The sequence below is a fragment of the Mus caroli genome, chromosome 19 (genome assembly GCF_900094665.2).
Source record: "Mus caroli chromosome 19, CAROLI_EIJ_v1.1, whole genome shotgun sequence".
Classification (NCBI taxonomy): Eukaryota; Metazoa; Chordata; class Mammalia; order Rodentia; family Muridae; genus Mus; species Mus caroli.
This window is the reverse complement of record NC_034588.1, coordinates 3620955-3643842: the sequence shown is the minus strand read 5'-3', so window position 1 is coordinate 3643842 and position 22888 is coordinate 3620955. Positions and strand designations below refer to the sequence as shown.

The 22888-nt window shown below is 55.1% G+C and overlaps 1 protein-coding gene across 3 annotated transcripts; it reads left to right on the top strand.

The window, feature by feature from the left end:
- Positions 1-416: 416 nt before the first annotated feature.
- Positions 417-22464, top strand: Plcb3 (phospholipase C beta 3). Of its 3 annotated transcripts, XM_021151397.2 has the most exons (32): positions 5014-5252; positions 8071-8148; positions 8327-8395; positions 8486-8626; positions 8883-8962; positions 9044-9097; positions 9198-9273; positions 9385-9485; positions 10020-10186; positions 10264-10410; positions 11411-11651; positions 11819-11903; positions 11984-12170; positions 12794-13002; positions 14471-14567; positions 14642-14726; positions 14950-15074; positions 15664-15818; positions 15912-16073; positions 16707-16806; positions 16890-16994; positions 17178-17269; positions 18588-18741; positions 18830-18865; positions 18982-19174; positions 19524-19674; positions 19770-19846; positions 19939-20028; positions 20107-20164; positions 20401-20487; positions 20570-20789; positions 21679-22464. In XM_021151397.2, exons 1-31 carry the CDS (start codon positions 5154-5156, stop codon positions 20771-20773), a joined length of 3705 nt encoding a protein of 1234 aa, XP_021007056.1. In that variant the 5' UTR covers positions 5014-5153; the 3' UTR covers positions 20774-20789; positions 21679-22464. The 3 variants fall into 3 exon arrangements, with proteins under 3 accessions (XP_029328563.1, XP_021007055.1, XP_021007056.1); XM_029472703.1 differs by lacking the exons at positions 5014-5252; positions 21679-22464 and adding an exon at positions 417-524 and having other exon boundaries at positions 20570-21146; XM_021151396.1 differs by lacking the exon at positions 21679-22464 and having other exon boundaries at positions 4985-5252; positions 20570-21146.
- Positions 22465-22888: the final 424 nt, after the last annotated feature.

Sequence of the window (22888 nt, the reverse complement as noted above, 5' to 3'; positions counted from 1 at the left end):
TGAGGCAGAAACAGACAGTCTAGGCATGAGACCGAGTGGGCGCAGATGCGGTGAGGAACGTGCGGGACCCTTGGTCAGCAAGGGGCGAGAGAACTTCCGCGCATGGGTCGACACGTGGACAGGGCTTCCGGGGATCGGAGGTGCAAAGGGGTCCAGGCACTGCCCAAGTGCCGGGATGCCCTACTTGGTCTGGTCTCACGCCCCTCAAGGAAGAGCTCGGGGTGGGGGCGTGTAGAATTGGCCGTTTGGCTTACAATAGCCAGGACTGAGACGACCACCGCCCACCGGCTGAGATGGCGGCGCGCGTGGTATTGTGGGCAATGTAGTCCGCGGCTCGTCGATGCTGCCCCTCCCAGCTGCAGAGCCCGCATTGAAGCACAAACTTGTTTGGGGCGCGCCCCTCTGAGCTGGCCGTGTTGTGCTGGGCGAGGCCCTGGGCGCCCCGCAGCTTGAGCGTGTGCAAAGGAAGAAAGTCGGGTGCCAAGAGCTAGCATGTGGGGAAGCCAAAACTCACAGTGATAAAGGTAATAGTAGCAGTTGACCCCAAATGAGCGTTTATTGGGACCTCTGCCTGTTCTGCTGTAGGGACAGCAAGCTAGTTCACCCAGTAACTTCCTGATCCTTCACACTTCAGGAGGCCACGTTCCAGTCTTCCTTTATTCTGTCTGCATCTTTAAATTGTTTCATTCATTCCTTTGTCTTTCTGCTAGAAAGCGAAAATTTGGTGGGCCAGAGCTCTGAGGACTCTGCTGATACCCTAGCTTGGGTCGGCATGCTCCTTGTCAAACCTACAGGCATTAGGACACTATTAGGTCCATACCGAATTCTAGCTCGAAAAACTCTCAGACCCAGGCAAAGGACTCTCCATCCTATTGGTTGAACAAACGACCGAAAGGAGAGGGGTGGGGGTGGGGGAAGCTGATGGACTTCCTCTGAAGGCTGTGGGGAACATTAAACAGGAAAACTCGTGGACACTTCAGTTGTGAGAGCACATAGTTAACTCACAGGACTATATAAAGGGGGAGCTGGGATTTTGAGCCTGGGCTGTATGACAACCACCACCACCATCACCACACACACACACACACACACACACACACACACAAACTAAGGCAGAGTCTCTACCAGTCTCCTGCCACCCTCTCCATCTCATACTACCCAAGGAGGTTGTGTAGCACTTTCTGGATGTCTCTATGGCTCTCAGTTTCAAATAGTCTCAAGGTTACAGGGACAGCAAGTCCTAGCCCTGTATGGACATCTTTTCTCCAGATGCTGCAGACAAAAAATCCTCTGAGCAGGCGGGTTTCAGAGAGAGGTAAGTTTGGCTTAGGGTCCCACAGATGGTAGTACATCCAAACTCAAACCCGGGACTTTAGGCTCTTTTTTTTTTTTCAAGACAGGGTTTCTCTGTATAATCCTGGCTGTCCTGGAACTCACTCTGTAGACCAGGCTGGCCTCAAACTCAGAAATCCACCTGCCTCTGCCTCCCAAGTGCTGGGATTAAAGGCCTGCACCACCACTGCCCGGCTAGGCTTCTCTTTTATGCTACTTTTTGTTATTTTATGTGTTACAAATTTATGTTATGACCACTTTGCATATGTGTATGCAATACATGTACCACCCCAAGCCTATGGAGGACAGAACAAGGTTTTGAATTTCCTGGGACTGGAATCACAGATGTTTGTGAGCCACTATGTGGGTGTTGGGGATTGAACCTGGGTCCTCTGCAAGAGCAAGTGTTTTTAACTGCTGAAGCATCTCTCTGGCCCCCTCGATGCTGTTTTTTTGGAGAGAAGCCACAGCGTTTCGGGATGTAGGTCAGGGGTAGAGCACTTGCCCAGCATGTGCAAGGGTATGGGTTTGATTCCCAGTATGGTAAAGATAAAGTAAAGGGAGATGAGTCTGGGAAAGTAGCTGCCTTGGGACAGTGCGTACCTAGCACGCACAGTGCCGTGGGTTCGATCCCCAGCACCACATACAGTTGTTATCATCGCAGTTGTGCAGGCAGGAGGCTGAGAAGTTCGGGCTCATCCTTGGCTGCCCGGTGGGCTTGAAGCCAGCTTGTGATTCATGAAACAATAAATAAGTAAGCTGAGAAGGCCTGCAGGTGGGGAGTGAGCTGCTTACTGAGGAGAGCGGCTGGGGGCGCAGCCCTCTGGTTCTCAGTGGGGGGAAGCACTGCAGTAAGCTGATGTTTCTTCCCTTAGCAGCCCGCAGCCTGCTGCCTGACATTAGCATCTCTTCAGCTAGCCTGGACAGCCTGCCCGCCCGCCCGCCCGCCCGCCCGGGATGTTGGCTCCTGCTGCTGTTGCAGTTTAGGTTGTGACCCTTGCATGTTGAGCCTGACTTCCTCCCCCATGCCTGCACTAATGGGAGAGTCTTTTCCCAGGAACAGATTCCCTGCATGCCCAGCCCACCCCACCAAGGGCAGAGCAGCTCTCTTTGAATGCCAGCATGGGTTTGTACCTTGAAGGAATGGTTCCGACAGATACTGTGAGAGTTGAGTCCGTGACTCTGAAGACCCTCAACCCTGCCTGTGTCCCCAAGATGATGATAGGGAACACTCACTGCCTTTCCTGGCCCTTGACCGCATATTTGATGTCACATGCCAGGTCCTTTCAGAGGCATGCCCATCCTGCTTCTCCCTCTGGCTCCCTCCCGTGTCATCCCCAGAGCATCCTTGTTTTCCTGGGGCTGGCTGCTGCTCTGTCTTGTTCCTTCCAATGACCATTCACTGTGAGAGGAAAGATGGGTCTGGTAGCCTACAGCTTTCTTGGAACCTGGGCCACTCAAAGGGAGCCCTAGCCTTGAAGCACAAGGGGTCGGATTCAAGTCCTGACTCTGCCCAGGAAGTGGGCAAATCACTCATGTGGAAGGCGTGTCTTCCAGGAGGCCAGAATCCTGACCTCTCTGTGACCCGGAGTGTGGGCTCTGGAGCCTTCATCCTGCTATGCTCATCCACCAGCCCTCCTATGGCTGGAGAGTGCCTAGCTTCTCCTGCAGCCTCAGGCTGTGGCTTCCCACGGTAATGTGGCCCCCTCCCACCAGAGAGCAGCTAAGGATGCTTGCAGCACCTCCCTGAAGCAGAGGCCCTGGGGAGGGACCTGTGGGCCCAGACCAATCCCTTAATCAAGGGTAGAGGCCGGAAAAGCTGCCTTTATTCCCCCCATTACTGCATGCCGAGAAACTCTATTACCATTCCAGGGCTGGAAGAAAGCATCCAAAGAGGAAGAGGGAGCCTTCTAATGGGGGGCTGCCTGGCCTCAAGAGATTAGTGATGGGGGAAGAAGAGGGCCTGGCTCAACAACCAGCTTCCATCCTGTTTTTCAAGGCCCTGCTTCCAGAAGCTTCTGGGAGGGCCCAGTCATCCTGCCCTTAGCGTTGGTGTGCAGGATCCCCTGTGCCAGAGCTGACCCATGCCCTTTCTTTTCTCTTTCCCCTTTGACATTCCCAGTTTCTTTTCTACCTGTCACCTTTCTTACAGAGGGGTGTGTGTTTATTGCACTGTGATAACTAGCTCCTGGAGAAGGGAGTCCTGGATTTGAAAGCAAGCCTGTGTGTGGGTAGAGGCCAATCTCCACTCTTAATGGTTCTGATCTCTGGAGGAAGTTGGTGGTAGTTGGAGCTCTGAAGGGGTATTTTCTTATAGCCCTTGTGGAGGAGGAGGAGGAGGAAGAAGAAGAGGAGGGAGATGACAGGTCTGCACACCCCACCCCCCTTTTCTCCTACAGACCAGGGAGCAGAGGCAGGAAGCAGAATGAGGGGTTAAATCCTCTCAGGAAGCTGTGTGACCTTGGGCAAGTCCCTTCCCCTCTCTGGGCCTCAAGTGGAGATAACAATCACACCACTGCACAAGGCCACAGCCAAAGACAACTAGATTCATTAAGTTTGCCGCCATGATGGTGATTTGGAGGACAGCCAGTGCCAGGCAGGGCTCCTCTGGAGGCCTGAGTGCCTGGGGCAAAGGCGCCGGTAGGGAAGCTCCTCCTTAGCCGACCCTCCTCCCCCCAGAGCTAGCTCCAACTCTTTCTGGGTTTCTAGGTGACTTGGCTGGCCCCTCTGGATGAGTTCTACTTTAAACCTGCTGCTGCTGCCTCCTCTGTATTGGGGGGGCTCCCACAGGGGCCCCCAGGCAGGAGCCCCCCCAGCCAAGGCCTGCGGGGGGGCTACAGCCCCCACCCCGGCCGGTGCCCATGGGTCTGCCCCTTCGGTTCCTGCGATCACTGGAACACAGATTTCAGGGCACCTGCTGTGGGCCAGGAGCTGCACAACCCCTCCTTTGGGGACACCCACGAGGCTTCTGCCACCTCTGGGCAAACAACCATCTTTCACTATGTTCAACTAAGAGGTTCACTGAGACTGGCTCCCGTCACAGGGTCAGCAGCGCAACAATTGCGGCAAGGTTTTCTCTGGAAAACCAGGATGCCTGGGTCCTCAAAGGAGGTGCAGCTCCAGGCCTCCAGAGCTAGGGACGGGGGAGGGGCGCCTGCCGGCGGGAGGCCCATTAGCCAGCTAAGTGCTCCTTGGGAGGGGGGACTGTGCTGCAGCAGGAGGGGGTGAGGAGAAGTGAGGGCACGCGGGTGGAGTGGGATGGAGAGAGAGATGGGGTGACGACGTTTCCTGAGCTCAACTAAGTGCGGTAGGAGTCGGGTTGAGGACAAGGGTCTGTGTCCCCTAACCTTATTATCTTCGCCTTTTCCACCTGAGTCCTCAACCGGCTGACCTTGGCATGTCTTGAGCGGCTCCAACACCCGTCTTTCCAGGTGCACCCTCAATAGCCCCATGCCCCCAAGATCTCCCACTTTATCTAATACAGAAAAATAGAGTCCTACTGAGTCAGCCGGCCAACAAAGACCCCCAATACCGATCCATCATCCCTTTGGCTGCAGTCGCCACCCCGACCACGAGGGGGCGCCGCCGTGGGTCGGGCGGCACCATAGCGGTGGGAGGGGGCGGCACCGCCCGACGGGGCGGGGCTCGGAGGGGGCGGGGCCGGGCGCCGAGTCTCCCGTCCGTCCGGGACAGACTGGCTGGCGGGCGGGCGCTGACGCCGCGGGGCCAGAGCGGGCCGCGCGGGAGCGTGTGGAGACAGCAGTGGCACCGTCGGTTCCCGTCGGGGCTCCATAGGTCCCCGAGCCGCCCCTGGCTTAGCCATGGCGGGCGCGAGGCCCGGCGTCCACGCGCTGCAGCTGGAGCCGCCCACCGTGGTGGAGACCCTGCGGCGCGGGAGTAAGTTCATCAAATGGGACGAGGTAAGAGAGTGGGCTGTCCTCTGCTCTGCCTAGATCGAAGGATTCCTTCAATCACATTCGACTAGATGAATGCCAGGGATCCCCACTTCAGTGTCGCCTGACCACCGCACCCCCTATTCCAGCCTTGTTGCACTCCGGAAACTTGAGTCCCCTGTTGTCCTGGTAATTGAAGACTTTGTCGTCGTCCCCGCTCTTCTCCCCCGCAACCCAGTCCTTTAGCTGTGGTCATTTGGGCTCTCCACTCCTTGGCATGGAGACTTTGAACCCCAGTAAATCCTGTCCTTCTTCTCACTCTTTTCCACCCTTGCCAGACGATGAATATCAAAGTCTCCGTGCTGGTTCTTAGCCTTTGGTCTGGTCCCCAGACTCCTGTTCCTGGCACTGGACCCCCAGGGGGCATAAGACATCTTTGCCTTGGGTGGGGTGCCACTGGGATCCTAGTCTTCTCAGTGCCTCGCTCGCCTGAGCCATTATAGTCATCCCTTTCCAGCCTGCCCTGGTTGATACCCTTTCGTCCTGCTTCTAGATTCCAGCGAGCTTTCTGTTCAGATGGGAGCACCTAGCCACCCCTTACCGGAGACTTTGTTCCTTTCCAGGTTCCTCTAACTCTGGGAACTTTGCTCCCCACTCCTTAACTTAGTGACTTTGAACCTCAATAAATCCTGGTCCCCACTTTTTATTGCTTTCTCTCAGGTACTTCCCTGATACTCACCTGCGGCTTCTTATCTAGATATCACGTCTCACCCACGTTTCTGTACGGTTCCCTCTCCTACCCCCTGGGCTCCTTGCTCCCTAGGGCCTCAGCTCGGCCGCCTGAGTTTCCTTACTGTTCCTTCCCAGTCGGGCCATAGGCCTGGAAGACGCTGGCTTTCTTTCCGGCTGGGTGGGGCAGGAGTGAGAACTAAGGGGAGGGGCTGGGGGCGTGGCCTTAGCTGCAGGTGTGCTGGGCAAGGGTGGGTACCCCCGGGGCCCCAGGATACCCCTTCCCCCAGGCCAGACTAAAGGGAAAAGTTTCTCCTTTTCCTTGCAGTGTGATAAACCCAAATAAGGAAGTGGAAACAAGGAGAGGGCCTGGGTTGGGGTGGGGGTGCTGAACAAAGTTTGGGACTGAAGAGCCGGGGTCCTGGGTGGCCTTTGGAGGTTAGGCCCCTGAGGATGGTGCCACAGGGGCTACAGGGACAGTACCCACAAATTTCCTCCTTTCTAGCACTATTGGTGGCTAGCTAGTCAGGCCCAGGGCAAGGTTTGGAATCTCCTGGAGGAGTTGGGACCTGGTATCCTCTAAGAGTTGAAGGATTATGAGTCCCATGGGTTTAGGGACCTGTGTCCCCAGATCAGCTGCTGTTCTTTTGTAAACCGAGACTGCATGGGTGGGGCTGTGCAACCCCTATTCTCCCAAGAGAGAAACTGAACTCTCTGCCGTGAGGTTGAGGCTGAGGTCAGGAGCCAGGGGTGGTCCTGCAGGGGTCTTGGCTCTCTGCCACATGCCAGGACTTTGCAAGTGTACCCCTGCAAATCCTGACTCCTCAGTTTCCTCCTATGTAAAATGAGGGTGATGTCAGGACACACCTCACACACAAGGCGTTGGGGAGCACGGAGAGGGAGTTTTAGTTTCAGGACGTAGAGCTAGATGTGCTTCACAGATGGGCAAGGGGACAGGAGTGTGCACCGTTGGTAGCAGGACTGTCGGGGGAGAGAGAGCAGCAGTTTGGGGATGCTAATTCTCTTTTGGCTAAAGGGAGTGTAGGACTGACTGGAGTGTAAGTTCTTGCTGATCCTGAGCACATGGCATAGCCTTGGGCATCAGTGACTAAGTCCTTTTTTAGAAAATGAGCATATCCCTACTATCCTGCCTTTCTGTCGTCACCATAGGGTTGTTAGGGAGGAGAAAGTCCCTGCCTAGTCTTCCTGAAGGGCCCTTTTCTATAAGATGGGTGAGCCTAGAGGCTATGAGGATCCCATGAGGTACAATGTGATGGGTAATGAGCAATGAGAAAGATCTTAGGGTAGCCAGATACTGGAAGGCCTCAAGGGACAGAGGGAAGCTTTATCTCCAGGCTCCCAAGCCCTCTGCTCTCATATGATGTTAGGGTTTTTTTTAGTGCTGTGAACAGACACCATGACCAAGGCAAGTCTTATGAAAAACAACATTTACTTGGGGCTGGCTTACAGGTTCAGAGGTTCAGTCCATTATCACCAAGGTGGGAGCATGGTAGTATCCAGGTAGGCATGGTGCAGGAGGAGCTGAGAGTTCTATGTCTTCACTCAAAGGCTGCTAGTGGAAGACTGAGTTCCAGGCAACTGGAGTGAGAGTCTTAAGGCCACACCCACAGTGACACACCTATTCCAACCAGGCCACACCTCCAGATGGTGCCACTCCTTGGTCCAAGAATACACAAACCATCACATATGGGAATAGTATGCTAAAGTAAAGGGTGTGAGGCGGAGGATTCTAGCATCCCTGACCTCTCAGGCCTTCTGGGGAAATCGAGGCCAGGATGGGCTCCTGGAGGCCTCCGTAGTAGTTTCATGGTTAGAGAAGAAATGAAAGTACAGGGTCGGGTGTGGCAAAATCTGGTGATACGGGCAGGGTAGCTAGATAGAATAGAATCCTGTGGGATAGAATCTCAGGGTGAAGCTGGGAGACATGTTGGGGACTGAACCCGCAATGTCCTGCGACAACTTGTCTTCATCTCCAGGGGCATCTGTAGGCTGGAGGAGCTTCCGCTTGGCTCAGTGGCAGAAGCCGGTTACTGTAGGTCCAAGACCAAACCTTCTCCAGCTCTCATTCCCGACTCTTGTCTTGTACTGCCCTCAGGAGGCCTCCAGTCGGAACCTGGTGACCCTGCGTGTGGACCCCAATGGCTTCTTCTTGTACTGGACAGGACCCAACATGGTGAGAGCGGTGCTGATGCTGCTGGTTAGGGCCTAGGCCTCTACAGGTGACCCCTACCCAGCCCCCTTGTCCTGGGGTTAAGGCCTAGCCAGGGGACTGGTCATTCCCCAGCCTGGGTGGGGCAATTAAGGACCCCCTTGTACTTCTCAGACACAAACCTTGGCTCTGGTTTTTCCAGGAGGTGGACACACTGGACATCAGCTCCATCAGGGACACAAGGACAGGTCGTTATGCCCGCCTGCCCAAGGTGAGGGTTAAGATCTCATACTGACGGGGCCAAGATTGTCAAAGGACAAGACATTCCTCCTCCTCCTCACCCTTGGCTTTCACTCCACAGGACCCTAAGATGCGAGAAGTACTGGGCTTTGGGGGTCCTGACACCCGGCTGGAGGAGAAACTGATGACAGTGGTGGCCGGGCCAGATCCAGTAAATACCACGTTCTTGAACTTCATGGCCGTGCAAGATGACACAGTCAAGGTGGGTTGGAGTCAAGCGACAACCCAGGAAAGCAGAGGTTTTGTTGGAAGACATTATGTAGCCCAGGCTGGCCTCAAATTCAGGGCAATCCTTCTGTCAGAGCTTCTTAGGTGGTGGGATGACAAGCATAAGTCACCACTCTCGGTGACGTTCTCATGATGTTTTATGCACCAGACCCTGTTCTGGATGTAGGCTGTGGCTGGGCTAGCCCCTCTGCCCCCTTCACCTATTCTCCTTGTGTGTTCTCAATTCCCAGGTCTGGTCAGAGGAGTTGTTTAAACTGGCTATGAACATATTGGCTCAGAACGCCTCCCGGAACACCTTCCTGCGGAAAGCGTGAGCCTGCGGTTACCCTGGGGAGCACTGGGGGTTCTGCTGACCAGACCCAAGATCTGACCTTTGCACTCGCTTTCCCAGATACACGAAGCTGAAGCTGCAGGTGAATCAGGATGGACGGATTCCGGTCAAGAAGTGAGCCCCCCTTCCCCCTCAGCATCTTCTCTCCTGCCCTGACCTTGGTGATCTCTGCCCCCCACCCCCCACTGACCCTGACCCCTCCTGCCTGCATCAGCATTCTGAAGATGTTCTCAGCGGACAAGAAGCGGGTGGAGACGGCGCTGGAGTCCTGTGGCCTCAACTTCAACCGAGTGTGTGGGGCAGGGCCAGGGTGAGGGTGGGGCAGGGTGGGGTGTCACAGTGGGTACCCACTTTCTGGAACTGGCTGCCCTAGGTTCTCACCCCACATTCTTCGCCCTCAGAGTGAGTCCATTCGTCCTGATGAGTTTTCCTTGGAAATCTTTGAGCGGTTCTTGAACAAACTGTGTCTGCGCCCGGATATTGACAAGATCCTGCTGGAGATGTAAGCAGCCTGGGAATGGCATCCATAGGCTGGGCTTGGCCTCCAGTGTCTGCTCAGTGCTCTTCTGATCCAGTGAAAACGGGTGCCAGGGGGCAGGTTTTAGGACATCAGAGCGAGAAAGGGGGAACTCGCCCAGGGTAATCATGTGGTTTCTGGAACTCTCTGTCATCCCTTTGCCACAGGTGGCTTGATCAGCCCATTCCGGATGGGAACCAATGGTTGTGTGGGACCTGCCCAGGCCAACACAGTGTGGGAGGCCAGAGGCAAGACTGGTCCTGGGGTCTAGAGGTTCAAGTGCTGGGTCAAGCTTTTAGCAGCTTTTAAAGTTCTTACAAATGCTGATGCCAGACTTTCTTCCACCTGACAATGTTGAGTGGTCAGGAGAGGGGACAGGGAAACTGAGGCCCAGGATACCAGTCTGTGACCGCTGAAGTTAGGCGCAGGCGTTCTCGCTTCCATGTCCTGGGGTGAGCATTAGGGGAGCATTAGGTGAGAGCTGAGGCTACAGCCTGACCTAGCTTCTGGCCCCTTCAGAGGTGCCAAGGGCAAGCCGTACCTCACTCTGGAGCAGCTCATGGACTTTATCAACCAGAAGCAGAGAGACCCGAGACTCAACGAAGTGCTGTACCCGCCACTCCGGTCCTCACAGGCTCGGCTACTCATTGAGAAGTACGAGACGAACAAACAGTTCCTGGAGCGCGGTGAGTAGCTATTGGCAGCGGGGCAGTGTGGGTGGGTCTGGCCAAGCCCAGCTGACCTGTCGGCACCCCACCCGCAGACCAGATGTCTATGGAGGGCTTCAGCCGCTACCTGGGAGGGGAGGAGAACGGTATCCTGCCTCTGGAGGCCCTGGATCTGAGCATGGACATGACCCAGCCACTGAGCGCATACTTCATCAACTCCTCGCACAATACCTATCTCACTGGTGAGTGAGACAGCAGGGAGCGCGGACACGCACATCCTCACCCTCACACTGCTCCTCCTCCATCACTCATTGGCCAGTGCTGTATCTTTGAGGGATAGGTCTTCTGGGTATCTTGAAGTGTCCCTGGGGACAGGCTGATGGCATATTTGTTTCAACGTACGGGAGTAGCCTGTACAGATACATGGCCTGGAGACAGATGGTTTTAGAAGTACAAAAAGGGCTGGAGGTGCGACTAAGGGGTAGAGTTAGTCTACCTTGTGTGTGTGTGTATGTGTGTGTGTGTGTGTGTGTGTGTGTGTATAAGTATGTGTGTGTGTGTGTATAAATGTGTGTGTGTGTGTGTATAAATGTGTGTGTGTGTGTATAAATGTGTGTGTGTGTGTGTGTGTGTATAAATGGGCCTAATGGCAGGTATACAGGAGGAGAGGGCTGGGGAGAGAAGGCTGGGAAGGGAAGGCAGGACTGACCCCGGTCTGGAAGGCTTCTGGATTCAATGTGAGTGGCAAAGCGTGGATGGCTTGAAGTAGGGAAAGCAGTGTGACCTGTTAGGAGTTCTGTGGTGATTGGGTTGGAGGCAGGGAGGGGCTGTGATCCCCTAGGCAGGAGATGGTGAGGCTGGTGCAGCAACAACGAGTAGCAGGAATAGCTGTGGTGGATACTAGTTAGGTCCTAGGGAGCTCTAGACGGTATCTGGGGACTCCATAGTTCAAGGGAGTGGGGCAGTGCTGGGAGCCTTGGAGGAGGGACCAGCTGTGTCTGCAGATGCTGCTGAATGCTAGCTACTCTGTGCCACCTGATGCCACCAGGGGCTGGGGCTCGGGATGTCTACCCTTTCCTGAGGACTTCTGGGGGTGATGGGTACTGCCTCCACACTGACTGGAGTTGCCAGTTCCAAATTGCCCTGGAATTGATTGGGTGTGTCAGGGGTCTCTTCATCCCCAGGGTGGGTTGGCTCCAAGTGGGATGGGGTGGCCAGTAGGTGACACAGCCTTACCTTCAGCGGGCCAGCTGGCTGGACCATCATCGGTGGAGATGTACCGCCAGGCACTGCTGTGGGGCTGCCGCTGTGTGGAGCTGGATGTATGGAAGGGACGGCCACCGGAGGAAGAACCTTTCATCACTCATGGTTTCACCATGACCACTGAGGTGCCATTGCGTGATGTGCTAGAGGCCATCGCTGAGGCAGCCTTCAAGACCTCGCCCTACCCTGTCATCCTCTCCTTTGAGAACCATGTCGACTCGTGAGTGGCCCTGCCCTGGGAATCTTTAGAGAGACCTCTGATAGAGGCAGTCTGATGGACCCCAACACAGCCCTCTCATACTGTCATCAGCTCTGATCCGAGATACTCACCCACTTTATAGGCCTCTGACCCCTGGGGACCTTTGACCTCTGACCTTGTCCCTACAGGGCAAAGCAGCAGGCCAAGATGGCTGAGTACTGCCGCTCTATCTTTGGAGATGCGCTGCTCATTGACCCTCTCGACAAATACCCGGTATGGGGGCTTGGGGTTAAGCCAGGGTGTATGAAAGTGAAGGGTGATTGACAAGGTCCTGACCTGTCCACATTGCCCAGCTATCTGCGGGCACCCCCTTGCCAAGTCCACAGGACCTGATGGGCCGTATCCTGGTGAAGAATAAGAAGCGGCATCGGCCCAGCACAGGCGTCCCTGACAGCTCAGTGCGCAAGCGGCCTCTGGAACAGAGCAACTCGGCCTTGAGTGAGAGCTCGGCCGCCACAGAGCCCTCCTCACCTCAGCTTGGTATGGCCTGACCTGACCTCAGCCCTGATCCTAACTCGGAAGTAACTTTTTGCCCCAGTGTCTCCATCACTCTAGCCTGACCTCCTTCCTTCCCACCTCTCAGCTGGGTGTTGATCTCTCTGCCCTGACTTTCAGTATGTCACTGCCGCCCTGTGAGGGTAGGGCTCTGGATTCTGACCTTTGACCTCATCCATCCTCTTCCTTCAGGCCCCTGATACTTGACTTGTAACCGCCACTGACTCTCTTCACCCACCTGCTTAAACTTTCAGTTAACCTTTGCCTAGTCTCCCTATTGAAGCCCCTCATCATGTGATACATAACTTCTCACCCCACTAACCCCTGCTGGGTATGGCTCTGCATGAGCCCGACTTGTAGCTCTGCCTTGTTACGGTTTGGCTGTGTGGGCTGTTGTTCTAGTTCCCTGCTCTGTGTAACTGTGACCTGTGATACCTCTGGGCAGCCACTACCCTTAATGCCACCCAGACTCGGGTCCCTATCCTCTCCCCAAGCTGTGCTTCTTGAAGAGGGCACCCTGACCTCCCCACCCACACACTGAGCCCAACCTGCAGGCTTCCTCAGTACCAGCCTGAGGTCCTAACACTGGACCCTTGGCCCCTGTGCAGGGTCCCCCAGCTCCGACAGCTGCCCTGGCCTAAGCAATGGGGAGGAGGTGGGACTCGAGAAGGCCAGCCTGGAGCCTCAGAAGTCTCTAGGTGAGGAGAGCCTCAGTCGGGAACCTAATGTGCCCATGCCTGACCGTGACCGAGAGGATGAGGAGGAAGATGAAGAAGAAGAGGAAACAACGGATCCAAAAAAGCCTACCACTGATGAGGTCAGGACCACAGGCAGGGGAGAGGGGCGTTTGCTGGGTGGCGGCCTTTGTGCTGCTCGTTTGCTCTCTTAGAGCTTAATCTATGCAGGCTCCAGTTTATGCAGATATGCAAATGAGTCTGCAAGAGTTAGGGTGCAAGGCCAAAGAGACGCCCCACTAATAAAAGCATCTGCATCCCCATGTTTGTCCTCCTCACAGATAACAGAGAAGGGCATAGATAGATAGATAGATAGATAGATAGATAGATAGATAGATGATTGATAGATGATAGATTGAAAGACGATAGATTGATAGATGATAGAAAGAGAGAGAGAGAGAAAGAAAGAAAAAGAAAGGAAGGAAGGAAGAAAGAAAGAAAGAAAGAAAGAAAGAAAGAAAGAAAGAAAGAAAGAAAGAAAGAAGGGAAGAAAAAAGAACTAGGGTAGGGGCCTAGGGGCCGGGCAGTGGGGCGCACGCCTTTAATCCCAGCACTTGGAAGGCAGAGGCAGGTGAATTTCTGAGTTCAAGGCCGCCAGACTGGTCTACAGAGTGAGTTCCAGGACAGCCAAGGCTACACAGAGAAACCCTGTCTTGAAAAACCAAAAAAAAAAAAAAAAGAGCTAAGGCATGGTGACTCACACCTTTATCCCAGCTAGGGAGACAGAGGCAGGTGAATCTCTCAGTTTGAGGCCAGCCTGATTACAGTTTTAGGACACTTCTAGACTACATAGAGAAACCCTGTCTCAAAAAACAAAACAAAACAAAAAAATTGTGGTGCGTGCCTTTAATCTCAGCAGAGGCAAGTAGATTCTGTGAGTTCAAGGCCAGCCTGGTCTCTCTACATAGTGAGTTCTAGGCTAGCAAGAGCAGTGGAGAGAAACCCTGGCTCAACAAAGAGTATTACGGTACAGGACTGGCAAGGTGGCATAGCACGTAACAGTGATGACTGTATCAGCCTAGTGACCAGACTTTGACACCCAGAACCCAAGGTAGAAGGACAGAACTGACTCTCAGAAGTTGTCCCCTGATCAGCATGTGTGTACCATGGCAGCAAGTGCCCACACTTACACACACTCACACACACAGAAGAAGAAGAAATGCAGTAAAAAGTTTAAAGAGAAGAGGATACAGAATTGCAGTCTGGGAAAGGAACTGTGCCCTGGCATGGAAGTTGGGGCAGACAGACCTAAAGAGGTGGCACTAGCCATGTGCCAAGGCCCTGTGGCAGGAGAGAAACTCAAAGGGAATTCTGGGGAGTGGAGGTGACAGAAGGGTCACTGTGGCTGTTGTGGGAGGGAAGATTTGCGAGGTTCCCTGAGTTAGGGACAGTGTGTGGGCTGGACACTGAGAGGCCTCTATCCAGGTGATGTGTCAACGTCTTGCAGGAGGCTGTGGAGCAGTATGCCTGCAGGTGTGGGAAAGGGCTAGTCCCCCTGGGGAGGGGAGTAAGGGACACCTGGTACCACTGATCTTGAGTTTGGGACCACAGGGCACAGCCAGCAGTGAGGTCAATGCCACGGAGGAGATGTCAACGCTCGTCAACTACGTTGAGCCCGTCAAGTTCAAGTCCTTTGAGGCTGCACGAAGTGAGTGGGGATGGGTGACTGGGAACTGGCCCTGCCGGGCCTTGGCTGCTCTTACATCCCTCCTCCTCCCCCAGAAAGGAACAAGTGCTTCGAGATGTCATCCTTCGTGGAGACCAAGGCAATGGAGCAACTGACCAAGAGTCCTATGGAGTTTGTGGAGTATCCTCCCCAGGCACTGTGGCTAGAGTGGGGCCGGCAGTGGGGACTGGCAGTTGCCACGGAAGGATCTGCATGGGGCTCTCAGTGGGCTGAGGCAGAAGGCTCAGGGACAACATGAACAGCTTGCTGGGAGTGGGATTCCAGGAGAATGAGATGGTGCCCCAGGCAGAGACTGGAAGAGGGTGCTCACTTCTTCCCTTATGGCCCTGACCGACAACCCCAGATACAACAAACAGCAGCTCAGCCGCATCTACCCCAAGGGCACACGAGTGGACTCCTCCAACTACATGCCTCAGCTCTTCTGGAACGTGGGTTGCCAGCTTGTTGCCCTCAACTTCCAGACCTTGGGTGAGCTCTGGCCCTGTGTTAGGGATTTTATTGGTGGATAAAACAACGTGACCAAATGCAACTTGGGAAGGAAGGGGTTTGTTCCATCTTACAGTTTACAAGTCCCTCATTGAGGGAAGTCAGGAAAGCCACTGGAGCAGAAGCCATGGAGGGCTGCTGCTTACTGGCTTGCTCCTCATGGCTTGCTCAGCCTGCTTTCTTACAGCATCCAGGACCACCAGTCCTCCCATATCAATCCTTAATCAAAAGAAGTGCACCATAGGCCAGTGTGATGGGAGGCATTTTCTCAATTGAGGTTCCCACTTCCAAAGTGACTCTAGCTGGTGTCAAGTTGACATAGAACTGGCCAGCACACCCTTCCTTGACCCTTGCCCATCTTACTGGCTTCTGATTTACCTAATCCTTGATCCCCAAATTTAACCCAGGCTTTGTCTGAGCCCTTACCTAGACTGATTCTGTGGACCCTCATCTGTCTAGTTGTTTTTGAACCTGGGCCCCTTGATCCATTGATCCCATCCCTGGTCCTGGACCTTGAACTCCGGCTGACCCTTGCTAAGACCCTTTACTGATCTGCCTGTGTTGCCTACAGATTTGCCAATGCAGCTCAACGCAGGCGTGTTTGAGTACAATGGGCGCAGCGGATACTTGCTCAAGCCTGAGTTTATGCGGCGGCCGGACAAGTCTTTTGACCCCTTCACTGAGGTCATCGTCGATGGCATAGTGGCCAACGCCTTGCGGGTCAAGGTGGGGCCCAGGAGGGGTTGGGCCTAGGGTGTTTTGAGGAAGACACACAGTAGCTGCCTTACTTAACTTCCTGGCCTGTCCCACCCACCCCAGGTGATTTCAGGGCAGTTCCTGTCTGACAAGAAGGTGGGCATCTACGTTGAGGTGGACATGTTTGGTCTCCCAGTTGACACAAGACGCAAATATCGTACCCGGACATCACAGGGGAACTCATTCAACCCTGTGTGGGAAGAGGAACCCTTTGACTTCCCCAAGGTAACCCCCCCACCCCCACCCGTGGCAGGCCAGCCCGCCATGACTGCTGTGCTTATTCTGAGAGCAGGGCCAGGCACCGTGATAGTGACCAGTGGTCAGAAAGTAGGAAAAGCAGGTGACCCCCCTTAGAGCCTGCATATCGCAGGGTCAGGCTTGGTTCTCTGACCTTTTCTGAGTGACGGATGGGATAAGAAGAGACAGAGGCTGTAGCATAGGGATGATGACAGCATGTCCTATCTTGTGTCGTTCCTGTTCTTTCCTCACATATGGAACAGGGACTTGTCCCCTTGTCCCCATGGCAGGAAGTACTTGCCAGATACCACAACTAGAAGCTTGACCTCCCCCAACCCCCATTGTGGTCCCATGGGAATGTGGCCTCTACTCTTGACCTGGTTGAAGTGTGTCCTGAATTTATACACATGGCTCAGTATAGTTGCTAAGCAGACCACAATGTGACCTGTCCTGTCCTATCCTATAGATAGCCCTGAGGGCTTCTGGCTACCTCTGTTCTTGGCTCAGGACTCTGGTGGTCATCCCTTGAGCTGGGCTTCTGTGCTCTGAGGGTGAGGCCTTGGCGGCTATGGTATGGTGGTCCTGGCTCTGCCCCATGGCTCAGCAGTGTGGGCTCCACAGGTTGTGCTGCCCACGCTGGCCTCACTACGCATTGCAGCCTTTGAGGAGGGTGGCAAATTTGTTGGGCACCGTATCCTGCCTGTCTCTGCTATCCGCTCAGGTGAGTCCACGGGCTTTGGGCAGTACTGGGGCAGCTTGGGAATTTGGCCAGGCCGAGATCAACTTTCCCCGCTGCCCACCCAGGATACCACTATGTCTGCCTGCGAAATGAGGCCAACCAACCTTTGTGCCTGCCTGCCCTGCTTATCTACACTGAAGCTTCTGACTACATCCCAGATGACCACCAGGGTGAGGGAGACAGGGCGGGCGATAGGTTCGGCGGAGCTCAGAAGGGTGGGGACTGGGCTTGGGCATGGCTGATTTAGGTGCCCCAGTTCAAGTGGGGTCAGACTTCCCACCCTTGGAGCCCTGTGCTGGCAGAAAGTGTGGCCTGGGCTTTGGTCTGAAGACTGGGCCTTCTACGTCCTCTAGACTATGCGGAGGCCTTGATTAACCCCATCAAGCATGTAAGCCTAATGGACCAGCGGGCCAAGCAACTGGCTGCTCTCATTGGGGAGAGTGAGGTGAGTGGACAGCCACTGAGGTGGGCAGGGCTAGGCCCACCTTGACATTGAACAACTCTTCCACAGGTACCCCTAGCTACCAACCCTGCCATCTGATGCTTTTCTCCAGACTCTGTTGTTAAGTGTCTTATTGCAGAGCCTAGTTTCATGTCTCTCAGCCTGCCCCGTGCCTGGGAAGCCTGCTCCTTTCTGGGTTCTTTTGTCTCACTCAAACCTAGAAATGAAGTGGCTATTGCTGCCAGCCCTAGTGTGAGGTCAGTCACATCCTTGGCTCACTGTCCTGTCCCTCACAGAGGCTATGGGAAGTGGCTCAGCGCCACACAGCCTGGCTGGGCCTTTGGCCTGTTTTCAGCCCCTAAAGCTTGCCCTTTCTGCCATGTGGTACTGTCAGGGGATTTTTAGATAGCTTACAGTGGGCAGAAGGGCTGTAGATTTTTGCTTTTGTGTGTAAACATGTTGGTTTGTGTGCACATATGTGTGTGTGTGGTTTTCCAGAGACACACTCTACCTGATTTTCTGAGATAGGCTCTCTCATTGAACCAGACTGGCTGGCCAGTGACCTCAGAGAGCCCCCTGTCTTTGCCCACCCAAGCAATGGGGTTATAGGCATGGGGTGATCCAACCAAAGGCCCTCAAGCATTTAGGGTAGGTACTTTACCAGTCAGTTCCAACCCCTTCCTTCTTCTCCCATGCTGGATAGGGATGGAGCCCATGGTCTTAAGCAAGCCAGGCAAATGCTCTACCACTGAGCTATACCCTCGGCTCACTTATGGACTCTTGAAAGAGGACATTCCCATTTGCACTGATTTGGTTGTGTCTAGACAGGGTCAAAGCATTGGGTATGGACACACTGGGGTACTGGAAGCCAGGGAAACCATGAAGAGATAGTGGCTTCAGTGGGAAGGCGCCAGGAGCAGAGGTTCAGCCACATGTCCTGACCCAGTCCCCATGGGGCCTGTGGCCGCCAGGAAAGAGCTGACTGCAATTAGGGCTGTGAGGAGCTGTTAGTCGAAGAGACTGGTGCCTGCTCTACACTGGCTTCCTTTGCTGATTAAATCAGAAGCTAAGCATCCAAGAGGAGGACAAACCACCAGGCGGGTGGGCGGGAGGGAGGGGCGCAGGGGAAGGCCCATGGGGCGGGGCCGGGCTTCTCCAGAAGCCTCTGCTCTGGGAACACAGAGCCTTCCTGATGGCTTGGGCAAGGGTCTGGGGTGCCTATTGTTCTCCTGGTGTAGGCAGAGAGAGCTGGAAGGGGCATAGGGCATACAGGAGGTGGAAGGATGAAGAGAACATTTTTTGAAAGAGTTTTCTCTTACAGGCTCAGGCCAGCACAGAGACATATCAGGAGACTCCGTGTCAACAGCCAGGGTCACAGCTCCCCTCCAACCCCACACCTAACCCACTGGATGCCTCGCCTCGCTGGCCCCCCGGTCCTACCACTTCCCCCACTAGTTCCTCCCTCAGTAGCCCAGGTAAGGGGCAGCCTGTACTAGGGGTGGGCCACGGGGAGCCACCCGCAGCTGGATCCCACGGCTTCTCACCACAGTCTCTGCTCTCCAGGGCAGCGAGATGATTTGATTGCCAGCATCCTCTCTGGTAAGGGGCACAGCCTGATCTGGGGTAGGGCCACCTGGTAGGCATCTGCCCCACCCAGCTCAGCCATGCCTGGCCCACCCCAACCACTAACCTGCCTCCTTTGCTCCGCCTTATAGAGGTGACCCCTACACCTCTAGAGGAGCTCCGAAGCCACAAGGCTATGGTGAAGCTACGGAGCCGGCAGGATCGAGACCTGCGGGAGTTGCATAAGAAGCACCAGCGCAAGGCTGTGGCCCTCACCCGCCGCCTTCTGGATGGCCTGGCCCAGGCCAGGGCTGAGGGGAAGTGCCGGCCCTCCCCCAGTGCCCTGTGAGTGCCCTGCAGCCTGTTGCCACCTGTGTTGTGTGCCGACAGGAATATCACAGGGAGGTGTGCCTGTGAGTCTCCAGGCTGTGTGGGCATGCTCAGATGGCAGGAAGGTGGAGGCAGGTTCCCATGCCAGGCCCTCACTCTTCCCTGGGAGTGACACCTCTTCTGAGGTCCCCAGCCAGGATACCATCAGCTGTGTGAAGCTAACGGGACAGCTGCTGGCCCTTGCTAGGCCTCCTGATTTGCATAGCATGGCTTGCCTAGCTGGTGCCTGCTGCTCTGCTGGCATGAGCTCTGCCCTAACTGTCCTCCTCTACCGGAGACCTGGCACTGAGAAGGTTCCCTATAGGGGCAAGGCCACCAACACGGAGGACGCGAAGGAGGAAGAGGAGGCCAAACAGTATCGAGAGTTCCAGAACCGACAAGTACAGAGCCTGCTGGAGCTGAGGGAAGCCCAGGCAGATGTGGAGACCAAGCGGAAGCTGGAACATCTACGACAGGTGAGGGGCAAGTGGTACAGGTGATGAGAGCCAGCTTCCTGGGTAGCTCTGCCATCAGCCCCATGTTACCTGCTGGCTGCTGCCTGCCTCCCCAGGCTCATCAGCGGCTCAAGGAGGTTGTCCTGGATACACACACAACTCAGTTCAAGAGGCTGAAGGAGCTGAATGAAAGGTACTGACAGATAGAAGGTCCTGGGCGAGGGTGGGGGACTCTGGTGCCCAGAGTCCAGCCTCTGACTCCCCCTGCTCCTCCGTGCTCTCCAGGGAGAAGAAGGAACTCCAGAAGATCCTGGACAGGAAGCGCAACAACAGCATCTCAGAGGCCAAGACAAGGGAGAAACACAAGAAGGAGGTGTAAGTGTGATGGGAGCCACTGAGTGAGGGGAGGTCGGGACAGAGCCTGGCCCTGAGCTGTCCCTTTTACTTCTACAGGGAACTGACGGAGATTAATCGGCGGCACATCACTGAGTCGGTAAACTCCATCAGACGGGTGAGTGAGCCCCGCCTCCCCTCCTTCAGCAGCAGGAACTCAGCTTTTCAGTGCCCACCTTGATGCCGCATTTTCTCTCCAAAAGGCTCCTAATGCCTTCTTCCGGGGACTGTACCAACTGCCCCTGGTCCCTGCGTCATATCCAACACCTTGGGAGCCCTGACATCCCTCTGCCCCAGTGACCCCCCCCCCAGAGCTTGCCCCTCCCTCAGCTCAACTCTTGCCCGCCTTTACAGCTGGAAGAGGCCCAGAAGCAGCGCCATGAGCGCCTGGTGGCAGGGCAGCAGCAAGTCCTCCAGCAGCTGGAGGACGAGGAACCCAAGGTGAGGCCTGGGAGGCGGCGCACAGGCGGGGAGCCGGGGAGCTGGGCAGCCTGGCCCCTCTGGGACACTCAGCCTCTTGTAGCTGCTGGCCCAGCTGACCCAGGAGTGTCAGGAACAGCGAGAGAGGTTGCCCCAGGAGATCCGTCGGTGCCTGCTGGGCGAGACATCAGAGGGATTGGGGGACGGCCCCCTGGTGGCCTGTGCCAGCAATGGTCATGCACCTGGGAGTGGTGGGCACCTGTCCAGCGCTGACTCGGAGAGCCAGGAGGAGAACACCCAGCTTTGAACTGGCTGAGCGAGAGGTGGCCACAAGTCTGGGTGGGCACTGGGCTGTGGGTAGAAGACACTAATACTTTGGGTTTTTTTTAACCTTATATCTTTAGAAATTTTATTTTTTTAAAATCTGAGGCAAATGCCTCATACTAACTCTAACTCCCTGCATCTTCCTGGGACCTCTTGGTCCTCAGCCTCCCCTTCTAACTTCAGGCCTAGGGAAAGGGCTAGGGCTTGTACCCCATAACATTCACCTAAGATAGGTACTCCCCAATTCCCAAGGAGCAGCAAGTGGAACCCTGGAGTTCTGGGTAGTAGAAAGCAACCCTTTATATTTGGGGACTTTTTTTTTTTAACATGAATAAAAGTGGACTTCAGGGACCCTGTGTACAGTGTAGTTTGGATGAAAACACTCTGGGCTCTAGCTCTGGTACTGCCATTTTTCTGGGGCCTCAGTCTCCTCATCTGTAAAATGGGGTTGTACCATTGTGGTCAGATTCCTATCTATTTCAAGGTTTGAACTTGGCTGCCTTGCCTAAGGTCTGTGGTGACCTTAGTCCCTGTCAGAGGTAGCTTCTGGCCTTCTGACATCTGTCCCGAGCCCCTAAGTTTCCCAAACCCATTAATCTCTTTTTCCTCAGCTTTTCACCGTCTCTCTTTGTTCAGGCTCAGACCCTGCTTTAGGAAGCCTTCTCTACTCTCTACCCCTTCCTGTTGCCTGATATGACCCAAGCACCCAGCATCTTCTACCAGGGCTGCTGAGGCCCCGCTAAGGATTGAAGCTGAGTTTCCAGATTAGTGGGAAGTCCATAGCTCTTCAGAGAGAAAGGGACTTGATGGTCTTAAGGGCTAGGATACTCTGCCGATGCCCTGGGGCCCTCGCATCCCTATGAGGGAGATGTTTTGCCTGTTTTACAGATACGGAAACAGGCCCCGAATGGAAGCTGCATTTACTGGGCCATAGCTAAGTGGAGACCTGCTGGAAGGCAGGATGGCCTGCGTGTTAGCTCTGTGATTTATAGTCTTCACCAGCCGGAGGACATGCTCTGAGCCTGGGACCAGCCAGGAACACCAGAGACCCTGTGGCAAGAGAATGGGCCAAGCTCTGCAGCTGGGGCAGGCTGGCACTCCTTCAAGGCCTCTCCTAGCTTCCTGGCCGTTGGAGACGGGCTGCTCCCCCCTCGGAGGAAGGCAGCCTCTTATCTGGGCTTATCTCCTGCCAATGAAGTGTTTGCTTTGCTTTGTTTTTGTTGCAGCCCCAGGCAAACAGATCGGGTAGGAAGGCCAGAGAAACTGGGTGGCCAGGGTTGGGCTTCCCAGGGCTAAGGCCTCAGCTCTCCCTGAGATTCCTGCCATTGCCCAAGTCACCTTCTTCAGCTGTCAGTCCGTGTCAAGTTCCCAGATCTGCCACTTTTCCGGATCCCATGTCCTATATCGCTGACTGGCTGACCTCCATTTTCCCAAACACTCCATGTGGGTTGGGCCCTCAAAAAAACAAGCTAAGTCCCAAGATCCTGGTGTGTCCATCTGCAGAGAGTTCCAGACATAGCCTCACCTTCAAGTCTGACCTACTCCTCGAGGCCCTGTTGTGGGGCCACCCCCTCCCATGTTCCAGGAAGCAAAGAGTTGTGGCGCAACTTATCTGCATACCCAGCGCAAAGCACTGGCCTGGGCTATAGGGGCGCCAATAAATCTCTGAACTGAGCTCTGGGCCCTGCTCCAGGTCCCTGTGAGAAGCTTCTACGTTCCCCAGCGATCAGTCTGCCGCCCCGCGCCGCCCTGCCCCATGTGTCTTGCCAGGTCCCTGAGCTGCGCTGGCCCCAGGCCGGTCAAACAGTAGCTGCTCACAAGGACTGACCCAAATAGGAGCAAATGACCCCCCCCCTCCCGCCTGCCCCCGGGGAGCCGCGACGTGGTTTGCAGAAAGCTAGGCGGCCAGCTGGGCTGCGGCTCCCAATTACCATATTAGAGATAAGGGCCTGGCTGTCCCAAGGGTCTAGCCACACTCCTCTTCCCCACCCAAGCCAAGCAGCCCGACTCCGCGGGTTGCCTCTTCTTCCTCTCAGTCCTTAGAGCTTGGTTCTTCCTCCGGTAAAAGGAGTCTCTCTTAAAACTATCAGCGATAAAG